The sequence below is a fragment of the Solenopsis invicta genome, chromosome 2, assembly GCF_016802725.1.
Source record: "Solenopsis invicta isolate M01_SB chromosome 2, UNIL_Sinv_3.0, whole genome shotgun sequence".
Classification (NCBI taxonomy): Eukaryota; Metazoa; Arthropoda; class Insecta; order Hymenoptera; family Formicidae; genus Solenopsis; species Solenopsis invicta.
In genome coordinates this window covers 20147621-20168627 of record NC_052665.1, presented here as the reverse complement: position 1 = coordinate 20168627, position 21007 = coordinate 20147621, and the positions used below count along the sequence as shown (strand labels likewise).

General features: G+C 32.0%; 2 protein-coding genes across 7 annotated transcripts in view; one reads left to right on the top strand and one right to left on the bottom strand.

Moving 5' to 3' along the window:
- LOC105207374 (cordon-bleu protein-like 1) overlaps window positions 1-21007 on the top strand; it is a 245652-nt gene that overhangs the window by 221266 nt on the left and 3379 nt on the right. The window lies entirely within an intron of this gene.
- On the bottom strand, window positions 1415-5310 carry LOC105204304. Of its 2 annotated transcripts, none has more exons than XM_026137210.2 (2): window positions 4279-5310; window positions 1415-3754 (listed from the first exon to the last, which is right to left on the bottom strand). In XM_026137210.2, exon 2 carries the CDS (start codon window positions 3691-3693, stop codon window positions 1663-1665), a length of 2031 nt encoding a protein of 676 aa, XP_025992995.2. In that variant the 5' UTR covers window positions 3694-3754; window positions 4279-5310; the 3' UTR covers window positions 1415-1662. The 2 variants fall into 2 exon arrangements, with proteins under 2 accessions (XP_025992995.2, XP_039301669.1); XM_039445735.1 differs by having other exon boundaries at window positions 1415-4529; window positions 4686-5310.

Below are 21007 nucleotides of genomic sequence, written 5' to 3'. Positions count from 1 at the left end.
TCCTACCTTTGAATAATAACAGTAAATATCCAATTTCTATAACTTTTAATTTTTATCTTCTATTTTTATACGAGACATCAAAAGAATAACAATAATAAAAAAACAATAGAAATTGTAAAGTATTATGATAAAATTAAACATTTCCAACAAGCACCAAATATAATTCTAAGATGTAATGTATGTATATAACATATACAGGGTGAGTCATTTTAATCTATGGACCCGAATATCTTTCAAATAGCGGTATCTACAAAAAAATGGTTTAGATAAAAGTTGACTAGGACAGAGGGGGTCATTTAATTGTATTATTGGTTTTGACCTTGAGGTCAATTTTGAAGGTTATTTCAAGGTCACGATGGTTTTTTTAAATGGGACACCCTATTTTTGACTGCGGATTTTGAAAGAGCGGAAAATTTTACATCAAACTTGTCTTATGAAAAAATTGTTTTTGCGACCTTGGAAAGGTCAAAAATGAAGGTGAAATGCCTGAAAAACGATCTGGTGTACTTTTTCTGAAATGACGTGGTTTTCTGGGTAACACAAATGTGCATAATGCTTAAACAAAGTCAATGAATTGTAAAAGTGTTAATCACTTTGACTAGCTTGACCTTGAGGTCAATTTTCAAGGTTGTTTGTGGCTCATAACGCATTTTTTGATTAGTAAACCCTATTTTTGACCGCAGAACCTATTTCTTGACAATGGGCTCTCAAACAATAGCACTTTTTACATGAGCATAGGGATTTTTTAGTTTTTCGACCTGACCTTTTGAAGGTCATATCAAGGTCAAAAGCACTTTCATCTTACTTTTAGCGTTACCCGGAAACAACGACGTGGACGTAGTAAGTTCTGTTTCCTTTAGGGTGCTTGATTATCGTGAGTCCCCTCGCCTCTCACTGACACTGTAATTTAAATGAATTACCCACGGAGTAATTGTTCAAAATTACCTCCGTTGGCTTCGAGGCATAACTGCAATCTGTTTTGAAAACTATCCACAGTTCTAAACAAGGTAGCTCTAGGAATGGCTAACTAAGGAACGCGATACATCGTCTCAGGGCCGTGCGTTACGCCGTCCGGCGATGCCGTTGCTGAGGCGCGAGCGGTGGGTGGGGAGCAATAGGCGTGCGTCGAAGAATCCGGCCGAAAGTTGCAAGTAGTAATGTTTAAGCATTATGCACATTTGTGTTACCCAGAAAACTACGTCATTTTAGAAAAAGTCAGGGTTGCCACAAATTTTTCATCCTAAAATTCCCTGACTTTTCCCTGATTTCCAGACAAAATTTTATGATTTTCCCTGACTTTCAATAATACATATTTTTTTGTTTTTATCAAAACTAAATTCTATTATTAATCGTTTATTGAAACCCCAATCTGCTATTATAAAGGTTCACATATTTGAAAGAAGTCACAAAAATATAAAATTATCATTTATTTTATTCGCTTGTTCATAAGTGACAGAGAACTTTCTTATAACAAGACTATCTTATAATACAAAAGAACAGACAACTTAAAATTTTTGATGTTCTTGGTAAAGCATTTTTAATCACAACAAGTTCACGTTAGCTTTTTAACATAAAAACTAAAATTTTAAATCTTTACAAAAACTTCAATACTACGTAGTAATGTACATTACAAATTAATATAAAAAATATTGCACAAGACTTTTACTCAAATGTCTTTGATCTTAATAACGCTATTTCATCATCGAGAGCACTTAGCTCATTAGTTTTATCTGTTAAAAGTTTTACCTTCTTAGCCTTCAATTCTGAAATTTTTGTAAACAAAGATCTTTTTTCAGCAATTTTTGCATTTTCTTGTTCTTTCTCAGAGCGCTGCTTTTCCAATGCTTTACCATACATATCCCTCGCATTTCGGTAAGATAAAATCATCTTTTTATCTATTGTAAGTTTGGTGAGACCACCAGCAGCTTTAAGACCATCATAAACTTGTCTCTGAGATATTAGAGATCTAGGTAGTTGATTTTCAACAATGCATTCCTTGTTTATTGAAAAACCTCTTTCCACAAATGCTTGACCATGACTCAGAATAAAGATCTTTTTCAAAAAGACATACAAATTCTGGAAATTATCTCGACCCTGAAGCAAGTTTCTCCAAAAATGATCAATTCTATTATTTTCCCTAACAAACTGCTTGCATAAATCAATTACTTCTTTATTATTGCAAAGAACGTTAAATTCTTTCTCAATTTTATCACAAATCTGACTAGTAATCCAGTTTCTTGCGGAAAACAATTCTAGAGCATTAGAAAGCCTATTCTTACTGATACTTAAATTACTAGAAATTAACATAGGATCACAAAAATAAATTGCTTTACAGATACTATATTGCAAAGGAGACTTTTTCAACAAATGTATGCACATTTTGACTAAAAATTCTCTGTATTCAGTCTTGAATAACATCATCTCCTTGTCACTTATTTTCAGTTTTTTTAATTCAGCTCTGACTGCATGACCTAATTTCAAATTTTTTGATGGAATTAAGTTACTTTCTGTTCTTAAATCAATATTATAAATTGCCTTTTGTTTATCTAAAACTTCCTCTTTGACAATAAGAGACATCAAATCATGTAGTATAACGTATAGGTCATTATATAAAAATGGTGACACAGGAGCTTCACATTCCTGATATTCTTTCAGGAAAGGAGTGACTTGGTGAGCAACATAACTAAAAAAAGAAAGTTTAGCAGTTAACAGTTTGTCCTCAAGACATGATTTCATAGTTCCAAAGCTCTTAGATGTAATTTTAATTTTTTCTTCTTTAACTCCATTAATAAAATTCTTTAGATTGGGAATTATTTTAATTGTTGTTTCAATTATTTTCTCATTCTCTAACCAGCGAACAGAACAAAACTTTGCAGGGAGAGGTAATGGTTGTGACTTATTAAACCTCAGATAGTCACTCCTCCTAGAAGGAATATCCTTGAAAACATAATATGCTGATCTGAGAAAGGCAATCACATTCCAGCCAGTAGACTTAGCTGCCTCCTTGTAACTGTTATTGACAATGTGTAATCCACAGGAACCCATATTGATAAAAATTGGACTGTTTTCACCGTAGGTAGATCGAATATCACATTCAAGTTCTTTCAAAAAGGCCCAATTTACATTGGGGCCGTCCATGGATACTTGTAACAAATTTTGTAAATTCAAATCTTTTAGTTCTTCTTTAAAAGCTCTTAATAAATCCTTAGCACGAGCGTGGCCAAAAAAAGCAGAAGAAAAATAGTGTGTTTCTACTTGATTACTATTATTATTCCAGAATCTCAAAGCAATATCCATTTGTTGAGTTTGTGTCATTTTATTTAAGCTTTCATCAAAAGAAACTACAAATGGACCACAGTTACAAACAGCGTCAAGAACTTTTCTATTAAAATAGGGCGCCAGGCCAAAAACTATCCCATATGATAGCTTTGTACGAGCTAGACATAAGGAGGATGCTATTCTACTATCTGGGAACATAAGTGGAAACAGAGAGGATTGTTTTCCTGCCGATGAAATAGATGCATGATTTTCGACAGTTTGGAGACACCACAAAATTTCAGCTCTAGTAACATCATCTTTAAAGAAATATTTGTCAATGCAACTATTAGCAAGAGAAGTCGTTTCTGAGTGCGGCAGTGCCAGCAAGACCCGATATGAATTGCGTCTCTGAATGAGTTGGAACAGACTGTTCATTCGTTTTTTGCTTCAAAACCGAGTTATCAGTATCTACATGTAATGTAGAAGAACAAGAATCCTGAAAAGCCAAAAAATAACATTCTCGTCATATAACAATGTAACAAACACATCTCACTTGATTTATGCTTATTATTTTTATTAGTTTTAATGAAATATTTTTCAAGAATCAAATTGCAAAATATGGCTTTGTACATGACTTCGTAACTTCTTAATTATAAAAAAGATGCTGAAAAGGTTTCGTAGCGAAATATTGTTTCTACAAAACAAAATATTTCAAGGTTATATTTACACCATGAGTAAGAAATATATCATTTTACTTATTATAATATTTTTAAAAGCAAAAATGCAAAATTTAGTTCTTTCGGAGACTTCATAAAACATGTCAAAGTTTCATGTCAAAATATTTCTCTCATAAGACAATATACTGGAGTGCAGATATTGTATCTGCATGGCCAATGAGGTGTAAATGTATTCTTGTTGCTCCTGCCAGCTCTTAAAACCTAACTCAATACTTCAAATATCAACTAAATGACGTACAAGACACAATTTCAAAAAACTTGGACACGAAGAGGATAGGCCTACCTTCGCTGTTGTAAAGAAATGCATGTTTGCAGATTTTTTTACATCCAACATTAGCTTGTTATGTTTGGTTCCTGACTTTACGTGACTTTTTAAAGACATTATACTCATATTACTTAATTGTAGAACCTTTTTACATATAGTACAGTAAGCCTCTGTCTTCACTTTGCCTTTTTGAATCCCAATAAATTCGGGTTTCAGTGTCCACTCGTCACGAAAAACAGTTTTCTTTAATCCACTCATTATTACAATATCTGTGAATAGAAAGCAAGAAATATTACACCAAAAAGAAAATCAAACGACAAGAATAATGACGAGGCTAATGATGTCTCCATATCATTTAAAAAATCTCAGGTCAATCAAATCAGCAACATATCACATAATTTATCATCAAACGATTATCAGTTTACCTTTGATGTGAATTTCCTTTCTTCAAAACAGGAGGGACATGCTCAGAGCTCAATGGCCAAACACTATAATATACGCAATGCACTATCTTTACAACGTAAATAATAGTAGCAACATGTCCTAACACACGAAAGGCTTACCAGCGAGTAACACGCATGGTAACACGTCCAAATAAAACGAGTCAAAACAAAACATACACGCACACACAAGACAATGGTGCAAGCGCCACAAAGATTACGGCAAATTATAAAGCGAAAAATTATCGGCCGAGCCGTCTTAAAGAACGAAGGATAATGATTTTATCGACTGTCTGTGGCGCCCTGATATAAATGAAACAAGACACCGAGCTGAACAGATGTGAACGCGTATTTTAAACTTCTTTGCAGCCATTTTATTTTTCCAGAAATTTTTGTTAAATCCCTGACTTTTCCCTGACTTCCCTGACCATTTTCAAATTCCATGACTTCTCCCTGACTTCCCTGACTTCCCTGACTTGTGGCAACCCTGAAAAATACACCAGATCGTTTTTCAGGCATTTCACCTTCATTTTTGACCTTTCCAAGGTCGGAAAAACAATTTTTTTATAAGACAAGTTTGATGTAAAATTTTCCGCTCTTTCGAAATCCGCAGTCAAAAATAGGGTGTCCCATTTAAAAAAACCATCATGACCTTGAAATAACCTTCAAAATTGACCTCAAGGTCAAAACCAATGGTACAGTTGAATGACTCCCTCTGTCCTGGTCAACTTTTATCTAAACCATTTTTTTGTAGATACCGTTATTTGGAAGATATTCGGGTCCATAGATTAAAATGACTCACCCTGTATAACATAGATCAAGATAATTACGTTACATTAAATTAAACACATACGTTATGTGTTTGCTAAGTTTGAAAATTAAATTTTCGTTATTCGTAATTAGAATAGAATATAAGACGCTTTTTCGAGATCTCGAGGATTACTCGAGATCTCGACGTCAACACTCAGATCGCCTTTGCCGCCGCCGTCACCGTCGCCGTCGCCGTCGCCGTCGCCGTCGCCGTCGCCGTCGCCGTCGCCGTCGCCGTCGTTACCGCGCGTCATTTCCAGTCGTCCACTGTCACTATCACCACTTCTACTACTGACACTTCATGCTGTTTTCGAAAGCGTCCTTGAAGTGTGCTGTCCTCGTCGAGGGATCACGAGGACGTACAATCACCCGGCATTAACGACCGTATACCTAATGCACCGCGCTTTTTGCGACGCGACGTGCCTGATTCGCAAATCTAAAAATAACAGGTTAGGAAAACTGTCATCTTAACTTACCACTACATGTATGTACACATATATAGTGGTAGACGGCCATGATGCTTATGGGTACGGCCATGTTATATCACGTGTTAGAACGGTTATAAATGAGCGCCACTCGTTACTCGTGTCGAAAAGAGGTACTGGACAAGATTCGCTTGGCGACGATAATGACGTATCTTACACATGTAAAACATGTATTGGACTTTGCGTCGCGATATCTCCGCTCGTAGGACACGGAGAGAAAAAATAAAAACACTTTTATTATGCAATTCGTCACCAAGCTATCGATTGAGACTACTCAGACCTTGATCGGTTCAGCCGTTACTGAGATCTGATAACTCGTTAATGCTTGAAATCGCTGACTCGCGTAAAAGAGGCGCGGGTCTTTCTCGCTTTGCGTTTTTTATCTTTTTTTTAAATTGGCACGAGACGCGACCGCGCCTCTTGATTCTCGATATAGTCCTAGTCTTGTCTCATTGGACTATTACCTGTTTGTCCCCTGAAAAAAGATCTAAAAATCTAAAGATCTAAACAATTTTTTATTTTGTAAATTTTTTATTTTTAAAAATCTTTCTTGAATTTTTTCCTTCATTTCTTAGTGTAAAAGATTTTTCGAGAAAAATAAAGTTAAATAATCAAAAGGCTCTTTAAAATGAGCCCAGAAAAATTGTTTTACAATTTTTTCTTTTTTTACAAAGTTCAAATATCGACTTCAACAAAGATTTAAGAGAGCGTTCAATAGCAAAATTAAAGGATCATCTACAGTTACTCTCTCAAAGAGAATGTAACATGATAAATCAACAAAAATGATAAATCAAATGTTTCAAAACGCATTTTACAGTTTAATATTTCTACATACATTTAATATTGACTTTAAAAATACATACTAATTTTTTACGGAGCTATACGAATAAAAATAAAGATGCGGCAAAATCTGTTACGAATTTTGCAAGTGTATTTGACATGAATTAAAAATTACACACAAATACAGTTTACAGAGCTCAAAAGCATAAATCCTTACCTTTAATTTGCGTATTTGTCGAGCGTTATTTTTATTCACTGAATTATTCAACATTGAAGAAAGAAATCATTTTTGCTTCAGTGTTGCATAACTCAGTAAAAAAAATCGTACAACACTTAACAAGTACGCAAATTAAAGGTAAAGATTCACGTTTTCGAATGCTGTAAACAGCATTTGCGTGCAATTTTTACGTCACGTCGTGAAGCTTTACAAAATTTATAAAAAATTTGATATTTGATGCATCCCCATTTGAATCCGCGTAACTTTGTAAATAATCTATAAATTGTTTAACGACTTATCAATCTCAAAACTAGAGATTTTAAGCTTTAAAATGCTTTTTTCAAGGTTTTTTTACGATCATTTTTGACAAAGTTACACTCTCTTGAATTACGCCATATTTTTCGGAGTCAGAATAGGTGATCTCTTAATTTTGCTGTCAAGTGTACTTTAAATAATTTTTTAAGAAATTTTTTCATTAAATTTGTTCTTTACATTATGTATTGTAATTACAAATGGCTTTATTACTTTGAAAAATTATTTCTGAAACAGAAGTTTCTATAAAAAATATAGGTATATTAAAAACCACACAATAAGACAGAAAATAAGACAAACTTTCTCATTATCAACATATAATATAAAGATTTTGATAAGCAAAAAAAATAAATTCTCTTTCATGTTAAAATATTTTTTAAGTAATCCATTTATTCCTTTTTCTTTAATTTTATCATTTTACATTTTTCTTCTACTTTAAGCTTATTTGGATATGAAATTGATATAATAAATTCTTTAAACAAATTTATTATTTTAGACTGATTAGATGAAAGTACACGCAAGAATATTCATTAAATGATGCTTTCTCAAGATTTAAGTGTTAATACAAAAATTTATGAAAAAATTTATGAAGAAATAGGTTATTTAAGAAATATTTTAACATAAAACACAATTTATTTTTCTGTTTATCCAAATTTTCAGATATTGATAATGAAAAAGTTTGTCTTGTTTTCTGTCTTATTGTGTAGTTTCTAATATTCTTACATTTTTTGTAGAAACACTTCTATTTCAGAAATGAATTGTCAAGGTAATGAAGTTATCTGTAGTTACAATACATAAAGAACAAATTTTATGAAAGAATTTCTTAAAAGATTATTTAATGTATAATTTGAATAAGGAATAACAAGCAAAAGATTTATGTGATCTATTCTATTCTATGTAAAAGGATGCACAGAATTTTGAATTTATAAAAAACAATTTTGAAATAATTTGTAAGCAAAAAATATGCAGGTATTTATTTAAGGTATTTATGTGTAATGTAATATGTTTTGACGAGAGTTTTATCCCTTGTCCAAATTTTTTGTAAGGAGATGCTTTTAACGAAAGAAATACAATTTTCAATATAAAATAAAATTTTTCGCATTATTACGACGCGTAAGACTATTGTATGCTATCGGCAGTGCAAAGTTGCAGAGGCAGCAACGTAGCGGCGAACGCTCACGTATAGTACCAGGCGCGCGGTTTACTGACGTATATCTATTTAAAGAACGGCCTTAGATTAGTTTTACTCAATAATTATTAAGCATTATAGAAAAAAATGGCTCAGAACTTTTTGACTCAGTTTTTAGCAAAGAATAGCACTATATAATTAGCATTTTTTAAGACCTTGTATGTATAATTGAAAGATGTGTATGAATAAGACTTCGGAAGCCAAATGGAATCATGCATATATATACGTATAAATGCAATTCAATTTTCCGGAAATGCTTCTACTAAATGTATGTGCCAATGCAAGCAGTCTACTCATCTAACTTCTCTGATTTTGCAATTTTTTGTGCGCATTTTCCAATCTTCAAGTTCAATCGTAATACGCATTCATATTTGTACTTAATCAAAAGTAAAATAATCTAAAGTGTTGTATGCATTTTTGATTGATTTAAGAAGAATTTCTAATTATATAAAAATATTACATATACTTGGAAAAGAGGATTTTAAATGGAGGTCATTTTTGGCCTAGAACCGATACCTAAATTATTTATTAGAAACTGTTTATGTGACACTCTAAAAGCAGAAAAAAATAATTATTTGTCCATCAGGGTTCAGGGAAAGTTACAAAAAATCAGAATTTATTATTGATTGCTGAAGTAGTTATATGAATGTTTTTTTAAGCTTTATACTATTAAAATAAAATTAATTATTTATTTATGTGCTCAAAAAGATAAGTAGTAAATGTAGAGACTATGAAATTTTGATTTGCATAATGTACAGGATGCTCGAAAATTCCCTTAAACAATACTATCCTGCGAAAATAGACAATTTTATTGTGGATATAATAAAATCACTGAGATTTTTATAGATTTTTGCGTGCTGAACACGAATCCGTATTCGGAATTTGGTTATCACGTTATAATTTTAAGAAAAGTAATATCAAAGAGGTGAAAAGGTTGATAAAAAACGACGTTTTTGAAGGTTTTTGTGGTGTTGTAGCATCCACAGCAAAATGTTTTCTAAATTCCGTTTACGTCACGTGAAGATATGAACTTTTGGCTTTAAAATCTATTTTGTGTCATTTCGCTGAGATCTTTTCCTAGATATAGTTGGAAGAAAGAATATTCATAATTGTACGCGCGTATCATCAATATGATTGCTCGGTATGATGTCTCTCCAATAAGTACGAATAGTTATTTCGGACGTATTTTTGCATACTGAATATGAAAACATTAATAGAATTTAGCTATCACATCACAAGAACAATAGTATCAAGCCAAACAAGAACAATTATAATGTTCCATTATATGCTACGCATATACTGTGCAAATTCTTATTGGTGGCCTACTGCAATGATTCGAAATCGATGCTGAGAACAAGATGTTCGAATAACTTCATACAGTATATAATACCTATAATATTTGAATATCTACTATAATATCATACAGAATTTTCATAATATTTTGTCAAAACAACATATTTTTATAATAATTGTTATGTCATTATATTGAGTTTATATGGAATAAAAAACCTACAAAACACTTTAAAGAAAAACGAAAAGTGCCAAACTGAAAATGCAAATTCTATTTGCCGGACCAATCGTTCAATTTTTCGAATTTTTAAAAATTTATAACTCGAAAACAGCCACATGTTAATAAACGCTGCGACACGAACATCTCCTTTACTTAAAAAATCACATAAAAAAATTGTCATTGAAAGACACGGGTATTACTTTTGGGGTTCTCTTTATTAGTGAGGCTAAATCGAATAAGGAAAACAATTTATAAATAATAATAAATTTAATCTGTGTATGTGTGAATGTTATTATTTTGTTATACTTGGTTCAATTTTAAGTTAAATATATAAATAATTGAACTGATGAAATTTATTCAAGTTAAAAAATTTAATAGATCAGATAAAATTTGTTACAACTAATTTTTTAATTAATTTGTAGTCAATTTTTTAACGAAAATGTTGAGGAAAATCATCATTTGTTGCAATCTTTTAATTTTCGATATTATATACGAGTATCTTAAATAACTTACAAATTGTAACTTTATTAAATTATACTTAAAATGAAATAAAGAATTGCAATTTTGTTATTTATTTATAAAATTTAATTTACAACAAAAATTTTTTTCAGTTTTTTAAATTTGAATCTATTAATGCTTTAAAAGATTTAAGAGTAAAATTTTCAAAGTTGAAAAATTTATGTAATCTTTTTATGCAACTTTTTTTCTCAGTATATTATACAGAGAAATCTCTTGTGAATTTTTCTTGCATTGCGAAAAAAGTTGTTACATTAAGTAAATTTTTCTTAATTTAAATTTATGAAATACCTGATCTAAAACAATTTAATCAAATTAAAGATTTAGTTAACAATTTTTTCTTCTTTATATTATAATATAATGTAGTTTCTTCATTGTGCATTTCTTCAGTCACATTCAATTATTTATGATATCAGCAGCAACAATTGATTTTTATTAAAAAAGTATTAAATTGTACAGGTAAACATTTTAAATTAATTCGAATTAAAAATTATATTTTGTAATGAAATTTCGTAATTGTGCATTTCAGATTTAATATTATAGCGATTGAAAGCGTTCTATTTTTTATGATCCTCACTGTTTCGACGAGATACCACGTATATCGCGACGCACAACCGAGTGCACGAGATATTTCAGTTAACTCGTTACAGCGGTCGCTGAGATCACTATCGCAAGGTTGCAACCGGCTGGCAACCTACAGCACTTGTTACTCCTAGTCGTTAGTCTGCTCTGACTCTCCTCGTCTTCATCCTCACACTCGCGCTTGTCCCGCGAAAGAGCGAATATAAACGCTGGCCGACACCCCACGCTACCCGCTCGCACTCGCTCGTGTACGTTTTATAATTGATCCGCGCCGTGCTATGCAGCGCGCGAGGGAACGGAGAGAGCGCGATTCCAGTTTCCCGCTTGCATACCTCCCGGTGCATTCACGCTTACGTCGCGGAGAGTCCCTCGGACGAACGCTGCGACACGAGCCAATGCTTCCGCGGACAATCGATACACAGGTGAGGGACATACCTTAACTTTTTTCTTTGCAATAGTGGTCTTCGCATTTTTGCGACTTGCATTTCATCAGCCGTGTTCAATTGTGTGTAACATTAGCAGAAAAAAATTGAATTGTGAATTCTTGCTGAGAAAAATGTTATCTTAATATTGAATTTTTCTTAATTTAAATACATAAAATACCTGAACTGAAGAAATTTAATCAAATTGAAAAGTTAAGTTAACAACTTTTTCTTCTCAGTACAATGTAACATAGTTCCTTCATCGTGCATTTCTTTAGCTGTATTCAATTGTTTATGACGTCAACAGCGAGAAATTTGTTGTGAATTTTTTTGCTGTATATATTAAAATACATAAAATATCTGATGTTTAAGTATTTATATATGTATTTAATTTTATTGAAATATTCAAGTATTTCATACATTTATGTTAAATATGTAAGTAATTAAACTGAAGAAATTTAGTCTCGTCAACATTTTTTTCGGTGTTTAACTGGTTTCACATGTCATGCACGTTTGATAGAGATTATTATATCAATGTATTCTGTACACAGAAAAATATCGCGTACTAAGAAAAACAAATTAGTTATCAATTTTTAGTTTACTTTTGAGTAATAGTTATTTTTACAAAAAATATTTTTTTATAAAAGTCTTCAAATACTTATTTACTTGAAACAAGTAATATTTATTTATTTAAAATAAATATTACTTTTGTGTAAACATAGAAAAATACATGTATATACTTGAATTAAGTAATACTTATAAAATTTCAAATACTACACACATGCGCGCGCACGGTTGCACGCAAGTTCATACACTCGTAAATCTATCATAAACATCAAATTTATTCAAAATATATTTTGAATTCTAATGATTCATTTCAATTAACAATTTAATCAAAAAAATTCACAATAAGTGAAAACAAATTCGATTTATTATTATTTAGATTTTTTAAAAATACAATTTTATAATATTCGGAAAAGTATAAATTTTTTTATTATAGAATAATAAATTGTTATAAAATTTATAACAGCTATAAAACAATTATCAAAAAAATATTTTGTACTAATGCAACATTTACTAAAAAAAAAAATACATTGAGTAAACTCGTTTCTTGGCAGTACTTTTCTGTGTTTGTCTTTTGTGTCTTTCCGACGAAAATAAATACCGTGATAACTGATTGATATTTACGAACATTTGTTAATCCACGTCACAAAAAGAAAATCTTCACCTTATCAATCTGTATTATCGAACGTGCATGTTAATGTATGAAAAATGTGACTTGTTTTGGTATAGAGTATAAAAAGTCTACATTTCTAACATTATAATTTGATATAACTGCTAAAGAAGAAATGACACAATGAACACCAAAGAACTTTATTGTCGGAGAATAAAACTAACAAGGAAAGACTCCGAGGTGTCCTCCTCCAATTTTGATGAATCTTGTTGTAATACAGATAAAAATAAGAGACTCGTATTTTTTTATACGTGCCCATACGCACTTTTGGAGGGTGAAACACCCCTTTGAAAAAATTGGTTTTCTTCTTTCAAAGTGTATATCGTCGAAAATATAGCAGATAGAAAAAAAATATTCTAATTGAAAGTTGAATGATTTAAAGAGTATTTTATGACAGTGATAAATGAAATTTTTTTTAATTTTGTTTGCTTCTTTCCCCACCATTTACCTTTGTTTTGAAAATTTTTATTTTTTTTTACAAGCAAAATCTTTTGATTAGAATCTTTTGATTTTTTTTCTATCTCTTAAAGTTTTGATGATATATGCTTTGAATGAAGAAAAGTGATTTTCTTCTTATATACGTGTGTCCCTTATTTTTATTTGTTCTATTAACATATTAAAGGCTCGTCAAAATTAGAGAGAGATACTTCCGTAGCGCACGGACGGGTGCGTGTACCATGTGTGTAGAGACGTTCTGAATTATTTTTGAAAAATGTTGGAACATAACTTTCATACTTCGTTGGATTTGTAATAAAATAAGCTTTATTTTGCTTATAAAAAAAAAATAAAAATTTTGAAAAAAAACAGGTAAGCGGTAGGGGAAAAGTATAAAAAAAAATTTTGTTGTCATTGTTATAAAGTACTCTTCAAGTTATTTAACTTTTAATAAAATATTTTTTTCTATCTCGTATAGTTTCGACGATATACATTGAAAGAAGAAAAAAATTTTCTTTAAAGGAACGTTTTATCTCCTAAAAGTGAAATTGGACACGTATAAAAAAATACGTCTTCCTTATTTTTATCTGTACTACAATATACAAAAGACTCGTCAAAGTTGAAGAGGGTTAACGGGGTTTAAAGGGGGGGGGGGGAGGAAAGGTTACACTTCGGAGTCTTTTTTTATAAGTACAGAATTGAAATGTACGTAGCAAAACGTGTCTCGTAAATTACTCGGTCTGATGCCGAAAACGCTAATGCGCGGAAAGGAATGCTCATAATTTCGTCCGGCTGAGCTTCGCCGTTACCGCAAGGATCTCGTCAATCTGAACAATTGGAACAAATCGCGAGATCGCGAAATAATTAATCATGCGTATATATGGCATAATGACTAGCTGGCTTCCTTATGTTTACCGGCATTTTTTTCGGTTCGTTCCTGAATCCTGGCGATTTTGAGAGTGTTCAAAATTTATATTTAAACTACGTATTTCCATACAGACTCGGTAAGGATGTATAATCAATAATTATATATAACAATTATAAAAAATATGTCCATATATAATTTATATACATAAATATATTTTTTGAACTGCGTGTTACACTGATGGCGTTGTACAATTCGTAGATCTCTCGAGTAGCGCGACTATTATAGCGTTACCTTATTATTCGCGTCATATTCTCTCTCGACACATAAAGCTTGTACTCTTGATTAAAGCATACGATTGTTTGATTATTAATTCTTGTTATGTATTATAGAAATTCGTCCAACTCATTTTTTATAAGTTATGAATTTAATTGGTGCATAAATTGCATAGTTATATTATTACGTGTGTGAGCAACATCATCCATATCGTAAGCGCAGCTCTATACCGATATCTCAAGCATAATAAAAAATGAGTTCCAATAACACAATTAATATGTATAAAAACACTGAATAAATCTAATTATGACACGTAGAAGGTGCTCTGTTAATCAAGAAAAACGCGTTGGCATATGCCAATGGCGATTTATCCAAGTTAGAAATACTAAGAAATCAAGCATTAGAAACTGCTTAGAAAGTATGAACCAAGGGCGATAGCAAGGCAAAAGTCGGATATTATATTACTTACAAATCCATCCGAGCTCAAACAGATCAAAGAACTAGAGGCATTGCAAGAAGTATGGTTAAGGTTAAAAAGCATCTACGGATTGCAAAAACCGACTAGAAAGACCATCTTATTAAAGAAACTAACACTATATCACATGAAAGAAAATACGGATGTTTATTTACATCTTGATGAATTCTTAGATGCTGTTGACAAAAAGACCTTTTAGCCATGGCTGCATTTAAAAATTGTACTCGTCGGATAAAATAACTTAGTGTGACCAATTAGGATAAAGAAATCTTGAGATTTCTGCATCCTGATTGGTCACTCAAAGTTAATCTACCCGACGAGTAGAATTTTTGAACACAACCCATTAAGTTATTATATAGTTTATTGGCAAGTTTAATGAATTTTCATTATTCCATTGAGTATCATGTTATCTATATTCAGAAACTTTGTGGATAAAAATTATAGAGAAATGTGAAGTACGATCAAATGAAAATGGTACTCAAAGGAAAGGAGATTCTGGCGAGAAACGAATTCCGCTAGTCTCACTATCAGAATAGATAGAAGGACTAAAATGTTGGAAGATACGGTAGAATTGGAAAAGGCGACCAGGAAAGGTACAGACGAAAAATTTAAATATTGTTGTCATCATTGTAAATACAGTGTTCACAGGAATGTGAATTGCAGAAAGAATGCTAATCACCCAACTAATAAGAGAGTATAGACATAAGCTTATATATATACTGAAGCAGTTTTTTAAGTGAATATTCATGAGGACAATTATCAATAATGTTTGGACAACGGTGCAAGTTTCTATACTATAACTAAAGATGGATTCTGAAATTTTCGTTAATATAAATTGTCATATTGTGTGTACAACTTAGTTCGGTCCGTTTTCAAAAGGTGGCTTTAGACGTTATAAATAGTTGACGGCGACAGTTGATTTTTGCTGTATTGTGAAGTGTCAACATCTGTCAACCAAATATTGTTTACAAACCTTTGAATTTCGCACAACAAGTTTAATTTTTACTGTGTTGAAAATGTCGAGTTTCGTTTAAAATAAGCACCATTTGCGGGAACTTTTGATTTTCTGTTTCAATTAGAAGAAAAGTGCAGCTGAAGCGCATCGAATGCTTGTGGAAGTGTATGATAATTTTGCACCATCGGATAAATCTTACAGAGAATAGTTTCGACAATTTAAGAGTGATGATTTTAGTGTTGAAGACAAAGAGCATTCGGTTCAACCAAAAAAGTTTGAAAATGAAGAATTAGAAACATTACTTGATCAAGATTCATGTCAAACGCAAGAAGAGCTCGCAAAAATATTGGAAGTTACTTAACAAGCGATTTTGAAACGACTTAAAGCCGCGGAATACATCCAAAAGCAAGGAAATTAGGTCTCATACTAGAGATATCGGACGACGATTTTACATGTCCGAAATGTTGCTTGAACGGTACAAAAAGAAATCTTTTCTCCATCGAATCATTATGGGGACAAAAAATGGATTCACTACGACAACCCGAAACGCAAAGTTGTATGTAAAGCCCGGCCAACCGGGAACACCAACGCCGAAGCCGAATATCCATGGTGCCAAGGTAATGCTCTGTATTTGGTGAGATCAGAAGGATGTGATCCATTATGAGCTGCTAAAACCTGGTCAAACCATCACGGGAGACTTCTACAGGCAACAATTGATCCGTTTAAAGCGAGCTATAGCCGAAAAACGACCACAATATGCGACCAGACACGAGTCCATAATCTTTTACCATGACAACGCTCGACCTCATATTGCTGTTCCGGTTAAAAATTATTTGGAAAATAGCGAATGGGAAGTTCTGGCTCATCCGCCTTATAGCCCAGACCTTGCCCCTTCCGACTATCATTTGGTTCGATCGATGCAGAACGCTTTGACTGGAATACGTTTCACTTCAAAACAGGGCATCAAAAATTGGCTTGATTCATTCTTGGCTTCAAAAGATGAACGCTTCTTCCGCGACGGAATTCATAAATTGCCAGAAAGATGAAAAAAAGTAGTAGCTAGCAGTGGACAATGCTTTGAATAAGATGTTAATTTATTTTATTGTTTAAATAAATGCGTTTATCAAGTAAAAAACGGACCGAATTAAGTTGTACACCCAGTAGAAAAAATACGTTAAATCTTGCTAACAACACATGTACGGAAATCGTAAAAAAAGGTACAATATCTTCAGTATTTGACGTATACGAAACTGATAAAACTTTCAAGATTGGCAAAACTTTACTGATGGCTGATTTGCGCACCAATCACGAAAAGGATTCAAGACATCTTACAAATAAATTAACTGAAATCGTCAATAAAAGAAAATGTAAAAATTGCAGCAAAGCGCATCAGTAATCTGTATTACGTTCATGGAAAGGTTCAATGTCGACCTACTAATTATGTATACTTTCCAAACAAACAATTATGAAGTACAATTATGGCATCAACGCATAAGAGTAGATGTAGGCCGGTTCTAATCCACTTTGGGGTGGGAAAAAAAGGAAAGTGTGTGATGTCACGGGAGAGAGGGCGGATTTTTTACACATTTTAATAGCTATCTGTATGTTTTCCTATTTAAATAGGCTTCACTTTACGTGCTTTTTACGACTATTTACTGACTGTCCGAGGAGAAAAGGATAGCCAACACCCAATTTTACAAGTATTTTTAAGTGACTTTGTTATTTTTTTTATACAAATTCTTTTTATTTACAAATGTCACATCGCATAAAATTACGTGTTACTTCACGCTTATGACGTTACGACTTCACTATAACCGCGACAAGTAGTCAGGAGCTTTAACAAAGATCTAGCGGTATTCAGAAAGATCCGGTATTTTCTCTTCGAAATTCTGTTTTATTCAGGGCTGTTAATTGCCGGGCAATGCCGTATTCCTTTAGAAATTTATTAAATTCCTTGTTGAACTATTCGTAGTCGTTATTGGATTGAAAGAACTTTATTTTTGTATTCTTCTAATTTTTTATATAAGCCTTGTAAAATTGGAAGGCCGAAAATATTTTGTCCATCGATCGAAGAAATCAAAATTTACACCACTTTATGTGATCATCGAAAAACATTGTAAAATATCTAGTGCCGCCTGGAGATTTTACTTATATACAGGGTGTCCCATTTTAAATGATCCACCCAAATATCTCAAAAACTAAACCCAGTAAACAAAAATGTTTACAAATGTCAGACAAAAGTTATATGATTTTGAGGGGGACATAAGATGGTGTCATTAATTTGACCTTGAATAATTGCTTGCAGGTCATGTAAAGGACACTTCCAATTTTTTAAATGGGACTGCCTACTTTTATTACATATTCATATAGTTTATCTCGAGACCTTTCCAAAACACTATAAGAAAGTTTATTTTCGTTGAGTACTTTTCGAGTTGTGAAGCTTGAAAGCTACGGTGTACTGTAACTTTCAATCCAATAACGACTACGAATAATTCAACAAGGAATTTAATAAATTTCTAAAGGAATACGGCATTGCCCGGCAATTAACAGCCCTGAATAAAACAGAATTTTGAAGAGAAAATACCGGATCTTTCTGAATACCGCTAGATCTTTGTTAAGGCTCCTGTCTACTCGTCGCGGTCATAGTGAAGTCGTAACATCATAAGCGTGAAATAACACGTAATTTTATGCGATATGACATTTGTAAATAAAAAGAATTTGGATAAAAAAAAATAACAAAGTCACTTAAAAATACTTGTAAAATTTGGTGTTGGCTATCCTTTTCTCCCCGGACAATCAGTAATTAGTCGTAAAAAGCACGTAAAGTGAAGCCTATTCAAATAGGAAAACACACGGATAGCTATTAAAAGGAGTGAAAAATGTGCTTTTATATATAAAATTCAAATAAACTTTACTTACGGTCCATTTTTAGGAATTTATTGAACACGACACAAGCCACATTTTTATAATAAAACACATAATAACAAAATGTTATGCACAAGATTTCATCGTCAATTTGTCACGGTGCACGCTTATTAGTTCCCATTTTGTCCGTGGCGGAATGTTGCTACCATCAACGCGAAGTTCTCGGCTGAGACGCCAGGAACTTTAATGGAATCCGGACTTCCACAGCATTTTTGCATTGAAGCCGTAAACACAGCTAATTTTATGCGTAGGTAATCGGTGTCCTAATAATAACCTTGACGAAGAAACTCCACATCAGGAATGGACTGGATAAACACCGTATTAAGTTCCTTTTTTTAGAAGATTGGGTCTTATAAAATGTTTCTGTCTAAACAAGAAAGTACGAAAAGACAAGTTTGACTTTTGATGCAGAAACGGAATACTTGTCTGTTACTTCAAATAATCTAAAGAATACCAAGTATGAATTCCGAAAATAAAAAAAGTTGAGATTACCATCAAATTCGATGATGAGAAGAGAGAGGATAAAAAAGATCAAATTAACTTTGAAAACTATGAGAAAGATCAAGTTTGAAAGATGAAGAAGAGAAGACCAATTTTGACAAATACAATGAAATCAACATCACTCCTTAAGAAGATCTATTATTTGAAGATCAAGTGAAGGAAAACAAAGCAGATGAGGACATACCGCCTTTCGAAAATGATCTAAACGTTATACAGTTAAAGAAAGCTAGGGAAAGACCAAAACGATTAACAAATCTGGAAGAAGAAAAAAGATTTACATCATGTTCTAGTAGAGGCTGATTTTTTAAATCTCGAAGAAACTTAGCTTATTGAAATACTCATATGAAACAACTTATGAAAGGGCTAGCAGCTAAAAAATAATTCGAAACTATGAAAAATGAAATAAAATCTATACTAAAAAAAAATATATAGCAATTAGTATGTTGTCCAAAGCATAAGAAGTTAATTGAAAACCACATTATTTTTGAAAATAAATTTAATCCAGATGGAACGCTTTGCGAAAGAAAAGTAAGACTGGTAACTCAAAATTTCTCACAAAAACTCGGTGTACTCTTTAACAAAACGAAGCATTTACTCCGATAGTTTGTTTAGAATCAATCAGACTGTTATCGGTTAAAACTCGTGGCTCAGGGATTTTATTTTTGTTATTTAATGTTAAACCAGGATAAAATAAATACAGACAGTCAAGTGGCTAATTTCTGAATTTTAGACATCAAGTTATATCTATCGGCGAAACGAAAGACGTAAATTACACCTCATAGTGAAATATTATATAATACTGCGTTTTTTGGTCATCTTTTTATGATTTTACCGACACTCTTGTCGCACTTTCTTTTTGTCTAGTATTATTATTGTGCTGAAAATAGTTCAAAGTGTGAAGATAGTCCAAAATATATGGCTCTTAGCCGTAAATCTTATTGTAGTTTTTTTTTTATTTTAAGAATCCTAATTTGTGATTTTTTTAGGAAAATTAACATAATTAAACTGAAAATTCTAACAAGGAAATCTTGCGAAATGAGAAATTCAGATTTTAATAAAACTTGACATAACTGTAAATGAGGTACATACATGAATTTAGAAATTTCCAATTGCGGCTAAAAAATGGTTTGAAAGGGTGAAATTATCTCTCAAAGGTAAACAGACTTTTGCTTTTTCTCAATGTATCTCGTAAACAAAATATCAAAAAATGTGGTATGCCAAAGTTTTATAAAAAATATCTATATTTAATAATAATTTATATGCTATTCATATTTGAAAAAAAACTTTTTTTATATTTACTTTTTGTACTCCTTATTTAATGTATTATAATTTCAATTTTAATGAAACTTAGTATAAATGTAGAAGGAGCAAATACATAAATTTAAAAATTGTGAATTGCGGCTAAAAAACGGTTCGTAAAGGTGAAACCGCCTCTTAAAGATAAAGAGACGGTTGTTTTATTTCAGTATATTACGTCAATTACACGAAATATCAAAAAATGTTTCAAAATTTCACAGGACAAATATCTATTTAATTACTCTATTCATTTTTTAAAAAGTTTTGTTTTCAAAAGTTGAACTTTTACATACATATTGTTACGGCCGTGAATGTTGTAAAGTGTAGATCGATTAAATGAAGAGACTGTCGCTCGTTAGCGACGTGTTGTTGTTATGTTCGGACTTTTGGTTTTGACAGTTCGTCTTGCCAATAAAGTCGTTCTTTCTAATAAAAGCCTGATCTTTTATTAGTGTGCGCGTGTGTTACTGAGGTGTGCGAGTGCGAGAGTGCGAGGCGATTCAACCGGTCGTAACATTTTGG

Coding starts and splice junctions, on each gene's coding strand:
- LOC105204304 (XM_026137210.2), bottom strand. CDS start 3,693: ATGAACAGTCTGTTCCAACTCATTCAGAGACGCAATTCATATCGGGTC.